Raw genomic sequence first — 6,372 nt, forward strand, 5'->3', positions numbered from 1 at the left:
TACATTGGTAGATGTTTGATGAAGAACACTAATAACCTAAAGAAAAGAAGATCCTAATATAAACAAGTAGAAAGCACTCACAAGCAATTACTAATAGAAGACAAATCACTAAATTGCTATGCCCTAGATTTCTCAACAGAATTCTCCCTAGTTGAGAGGGAGTGTTAAAATTGGAAACTAGGGCCAAATTCCACTTTGGATAGCGCCTTTGATGGAGATAATTGTGGCACTGAATTTCTCTTTTCGAGAGGACCAGAATTGACCGAAAGATCTCTAAATTTGGATAAGGAAAAATATATTTTTGAAAATAAGCCCTCACATGTGCAACTTATCAAGGTCAGCTTGGGGTAAATTATCAAGTTGAACCCCTCTCCAAATTATATAAATAGAAGTGCTCTCCCAGCTCATTGAGCATGATCCTAAGTGCATTCTCACATGGTGTAGCTCTGTGTTTTTGGTGCGGTTCTGTGGCTGAAAGATAGGAGGCAAGGAGCACAAGCTGGGAGAGGAATATTTCTGTTGGAAGGGTGCAGATTCCTTGCAAACCTAGCCGCATATGTCTGAGGTCCTATGCCGATTGAGAGAAGGCCTCAAAGACGAATTTTGGAACAGATCTTGAGGCAGAGTTCCTTGCAATCTTAGGCTGCAGCTCAGAGGAGAGGTAAGAGGGATTTTTGTGCATAACATTAAGGGTCATGTTGTCTCTGTTCAGGCCACAGGTAAGAACACCTACAGCAGTAAGTTGGGAAGCCTGTTTTGTGGGCCGAATGGGCTAGGAAAGCACCTCTGCCCTACCCGCAGCTTCTCCTAGTACAGCGCAGGTGAATGGAGGTGTTTCTATCATATGTGTGGGCTGTTTGATGTTTCTGGAACGAGTCTGGGCTCCAGATCTACAACTTTTACATTATCACAGGCTTGACTGCTCAGTATAAATCTTTTTTGGGTTCATTACAGTCACTAAAGAAGGCCGCACAAATTGGACTAGGACTGGGCTCCTTTTGAAGACTTCCTTGCAGCTGCTTTGTCTCCTGTTGATCTCTGACTAGGGCTGAATTTGACTGCTAATGTTTGAAGGCAGAATGAAAGACTTGTCTGAGCTGATATATTGTCATCGATTGTATTTTCTCCCTCTGCTAAACATTTGATATTGATAATAAGAAGATTCGATCAAGTGTTTTCCCTATCTTGGTGTTTTTCCCTTGCTTGTGCCATATTATTGTGTCCTCTTTTCTTGGCTCGTCTTCATTATTTATTGCATATGTTCTTTCCTTAGTTACTGTCAATATGATGATGATTCATGAGATTGCAATGGATTAAAGATGGGCTAATATTGAATATTGAAGTATCTACCCTAAGCAAAGAACGTGTTATTCTAAAATTAACATGCTCCAACATAAATGTATTAGAATGGCCACTTGCTTCTTCTACAACATATGGACCTTATTTATATTCTTAGAAGTTGGTTAAGTGTGTTGGCAACAGAAATTAGGGCTAGATAGGTGTAAGAATAACCTTAAATCCACTCAGAAGCACACAATTAAAGAGCATTTATTATTTTGTACAACTTTTGGAATGCATATACGCCTTGCACATGTCCTCATGGGAAAGACAAGTTGGCATATCCAATTCCTGACAGGTAGAAGGGAGGCGTATCAGGTAGGCTAATTTAAACCAAAAAGCGAAGGATACTGAAAGGTCTTACTGAAGCTCGATCTGCTAAAATAAGGTCCTTGTTCTAAGCTCTGCTCGGGCAGGTAAGGTCCTGACTGACAAGTCACACCAGGGCTATCTCTGCTCAGGAAAGGACCTTAACCTTACCTGAGCTAAAAGGTAAGACAAATAAATGTAAGCTAGCTTTGAATTCAGACCTGCCTTGATGTCAAACTTAGTATATTGATTTTCTTAAAATGTTCAAGGGTAAAAAATCAAGATTTCTTTTGTGGATAGACAGCCACTGCTTTGCCAAATGTATTGTTTAGCTTGGGTGCAAGGTCATAGCATTTGTCCTGAACCAAAAGGAAAATCCCCAAAATATAAGACCTAATAGATTCAACCATCCAAAATATTTGATTCATACAACTGATCAAGAGGTTAAACAAATGTGTCTCAAAAGCATGCCCAATAGATAGCAGGTAAAAAAAGACAGCAATCAATTAAGTTTATTTATAAACAAAAGTTCTGGTTCCAGAGCAGTCTCCAAATTTGCACTAATAAAACAATAAACTAATTACTGCGGTCTAGAGAAGAAGCATTTTATAATAGTCAGAGTGGAAACCACGATTACAATACAGCTTTTAGCATCAAGCCATTACTCTCAAATCGATGACGAGATATACATTGCCCAACTGATTGCAGGATTCGATAACCAAAAGCTTTCAACACTAACATCTGTGGGCCTCAAAGCCTTAATTTCTTTGCGTATATCCATGAGCAAACCATTTACCTCACGCAGCTTCTGAGTACAGTACGATCTAAGAACGATAACAGTGCATGCCAAACTGTTCAGCGCTTCCCATCATGATAATAATGAATGAAAGACTGTTCAAGGTTTCCCTTCATTATGCCATCAACAAATGGTTTCACATGTTTATGAATACAGAATCAGAAGCAAAAATTAGCCCAATATCGCAACATGGCCCCATGCAATTTGCCTTCCTTGAAAAGACGGTTAATAAATGGGTTTTTGGTCAATTCTACAGGAATGCAGTTGTTCTCCCCCATCTCATTAAGTATTGCTTTTACAGCGGACTTGGTATCCTCACAGAGAAAATCCAACAGAGACACAGAAGCAAAAGCATTAGGAACCAAACTTTCGTCAAGCATGTCATCTATTATCTTAGAGATACTGTTCTTTAAAATGCCCATACTGCTTTGAGACTTGATTTCCCCTCGGAATGCATTCATTAACGTGCTCCAGGTTACTACATCAGGAACACAGCCATTGGAGAGCATTTCATCCAGAATGCGATTGGCTTCATGGAAATCTCCTTCTTGGCAGAAACCGTGAATCATTGAGGTGTAAGTAACAACATTTGGAGGACAGCCTTTCATAATCATCTCCTCCAGTGTCCTTTTAGCTTGAAGAAGTTTCCCTGCCTTGCACAAAGCATCAATTATGATGGTGTAAGTAAAAACATCTGGAGTAAATCCTTTGTCCAACATTTCATCCAAAATTACTGAGGTTCTCTCCAGCTTTCCCTCTTTGCAGAGACCAAACAAGAAGACATTGTATGCTACAAGATCCGGTTCACAGTCATTCCTGAGCATCTCACTGAAAATCTTTTCAGCCTCATCCCAATTGCACTTTTTTAAGTGTGTATCTATCAGGGTAGTGTAAGTTATGCTATTAGGAGCATGGCCCTTTGCCCTCATTTGCTTGAGATGTTCCATGGCCTTGTGTATATCACCCAGCTTGCAGTATCCATCAATCAAAGTAGTATAAGTAATAGCATTAGGATGAATTCCTTTATGGCTGATTTCATCCAAAATCCGAGCCGCTTCCTCCAAACGCTGTTCTTTGCAAAGTCCATATATCAGCGTATTGAAGGTCACCACATTCGGAACATGGCCCATTTGCAGCATTTCATTGAAAAATTTGAACGCGTCAGAAAACCTTCCATATTTGCAGTAACCAGCCATGGCAGAGCTATACGAGAACACATTTGGAATGCAACCCCGTGCCGGCATCTGGTGTAGAATTTCTGCGGCTTGATCAATATATCCTTCTTTGACCATGCCTGATATTAGTATACTATATGTGACGACACTGGGAGATAAACCTTCTATCACAATCTCATTGAATATTTCCAAAGCTCTCTTAGGGTCACCTGCCTTGCAAAAGCCGTGAACCAGCGTAGTAAAAGTTCTGACATTCGGCTTAATTTTTTTACCCACCATCTCATCCAGCAACTTGGCGGCTTCTTCAGCATCTCCTTTATCAGAGAATCCTCTTATAAGTGTATTATAAGTGCAGACATTGGGGGGCCATTTCTGTTCATGCATTTGTCGTAAAAGCACAACGGCCTCCTCTACTCTCTTGACATAACAAAGTGCGTTAATGGCGATATTGAAGGTTGTGACTGTGAGAGGAATTCCAGCACAACCCAGCTGGTTGAAGAATGCAATAGCAGTTTCATAGTGCTTGTTCTGCACTAAGGCATTCAGAAGAGCATTATAGGAATCAACATCAGGATTGCAGAAATCATGCATGCGATGAAATACCTTGAATGCCGCTTCCATCAACAGGGCCTCGCCAAAGCTCTTGATCAAGCTATTGAACACTGCAGGATCCCCACATTGGAAGCTTTCTGCAGTCATTTCGTTGAGCAGATTCTCTGCGTCTTCGTGGTATTTTGCATCAAGTAGCTTCTGAATCATGACCCTGTAGGTATAAAGATTGTGTTTGTAACCCTCTTGTTTCCCTGCCCTGTTGAAGATTTCTAGTGCTATTTGGGTGTCTTTCTGAAAGTTTAAGACATCCACCATTTGTCTGGTGGAAAGAATGAGGGGACTGTTGCAGTCATATTCATCTAGGGTTTTCTGCGGGTTCTCTGATTTAAGTCTATCCAATGTCGGACTGTAATAGTTTTCTGTTTTCCTGGCATCAAAGGGGCGCCTCTGATGCCCGTCGTGATTGTTTTCTGACATGCTGGGCTTCGATGGCTGGCTCTCATTGTTTAGCCTCTCAGATTCAATTTGCACCAACAATTGCCTACGAAGACGGTGAATACTGTGATCTACTAATTTTTTGGAACGTCTTGACGATGCCTCCTTCAATATCGAGGCCAAATCCCGAGCTGGGTTTTGGGTTTTGCTTCTGCCCTGAAAGTCGAAGTTGAAAACAATATACACGGAGGTAATATCAGCGACGTAAACCCATTTATATGAATATGCAGAAAGCTACGTTCAATGCAGCAAAACAATGGAAACTGAGACCTTGTTGACAAGCCTCTCTTACCTTTCCAATATGGTAATGGCATCCCTTCATCCCCTTGGTGTTCCCTCTTCATCTGTTGAACTTTCAATTCAATGCTTCCTCGTTTCCCTGTCTTGTGTATGGAGAGGAAACTAGAACAGTAGAGATGGACGAGCACGCATGAGTACCTTCGTAATAAATCCCAAGATAAATTCACCTAAATAAGAAATGCACTTGTTCGTCGAGCATGCATCCTTCGCAATAAATCCCAATGTGGATGACTCGTCAAGCACGATTCCCTGAGCAATAAATGATAAATGTTTTGACTTCTGTTTTCTGCTAGTTATTGGTGCGCAGAGGGGTCTCATCTTAGGCAGCGCCTAACCAGCATACCATAGGGTATTCAATGTGCCGGGAGATGCAGGGGAGATAGCCCGCTAACACGCGAATTCTTCTTTCTTATTTAGTGGCGAGTTTCCGAATTCGCGTGTTAGCGGGCTATCTCCCGACGCATTGAATACCCTATGGTACGCTGGTTAGGCGCTTCCCTCATCTTAGGCTTTGTCCAAATCGTTGCAATCAATTATTCTAAATGTAGAAATAATAAATAATATTAAAATAAGAGTAGTTTAACGAGGTCATAATTTTAAATAGTAGAAATTTTGACAAGATTTTAACCAAAATCCGGCAGAAATTTTGGGAAATCTAGGTTATAATGGTCAAGTTTAGGATTTTGGGCACCCCATAGGTTTTTGATTGTGCTTAATCCATTTCCACTGTAAAAAAAACGATTTAAACACTCATATGGTTGGATTTTTTGAAAAAAAAAAGCTCTGATTCTAGCAAAAAATGATTTTCTCAACAAAATTGTGGCCTTGGTAAACAATGTCATTAAAATATCTTGAGTTCAGCTTTTTTATTCATTATGTTTTGTAATAATTCTTCACGATTAAATTACAATCAACAATTTTTGGTAGGCTTTTTGAACCAACCAATGTGGTTGATCATGAGAACAAATATGAGAATCACATTTATCCAAGAGATTAAAATATACTTCTAAGTTAAGAAGGAAGTGCAAACATGACACCTAAGACCTTAGGTGTTGAGTCAAGTCTAATTGGGGCATTCTCTAAACTTAGACGCTAAGTCAAGTCCTTGGCTTGGGTCTATGATATATTAGGGGGGCTCTGCAACCAAAAAACCTTAATGGTGCTCTATAGTTGAAACCCTATTGGAGGCTAGCCTACAATTGACGCTTGAACCCCTTCACGCTTCCTCGTCTGCACTCTAGCTTCCCATTCTAGTCTTTACTAGTGATCTTTTCTGCTATGTTATCTCATCCCTTTCGTTTACCTTAACGCCCCCATTTTTTTCTATTGGTTTTCAGTGATCCCTCTAAGCAATACAACTACGATCTGGTTGTTTTCAAGCCTCTGATAGGTCCTTTAGTAGACAGA

The 6,372-nt window shown here is 40.3% G+C and overlaps 1 protein-coding gene across 1 annotated transcript; it reads right to left on the reverse strand.

Annotated features, from left to right (window-relative positions):
* Positions 1-2,238: 2,238 nt before the first annotated feature.
* Positions 2,239-5,333, reverse strand: LOC149238093 (uncharacterized). The gene is made up of 2 exons (XM_089372911.1): positions 4,958-5,333; positions 2,239-4,821 (listed from the first exon to the last, which is right to left on the reverse strand). The coding sequence occupies exons 1-2, from the start codon at positions 4,985-4,987 to the stop codon at positions 2,602-2,604; spliced, it is 2,250 nt and encodes a 749-aa protein (XP_089229037.1). The 5' UTR covers positions 4,988-5,333; the 3' UTR covers positions 2,239-2,601.
* Between the last annotated feature and the right edge of the window lie 1,039 nt (positions 5,334-6,372).

The sequence above is a fragment of the Pinus tabuliformis genome, chromosome 8, assembly GCF_031772625.1.
Source record: "Pinus tabuliformis cultivar Carrire ecotype Pingquan chromosome 8, CPIR1, whole genome shotgun sequence".
NCBI classification, from domain to species: Eukaryota; Viridiplantae; Streptophyta; class Pinopsida; order Pinales; family Pinaceae; genus Pinus; species Pinus tabuliformis.

Excerpts from the sequence above, each read along its gene's own strand:
- LOC149238093 (XM_089372911.1), bottom strand. The coding sequence starts at position 4,987 with ATGAAGGGATGCCATTACCATATTGGAAAG. Across the intron at positions 4,822-4,957 it reads GCCATTACCATATTGGAAAG|GGCAGAAGCAAAACCCAAAA; the intron begins GTAAGAGAGGCT and ends TTCGACTTTCAG.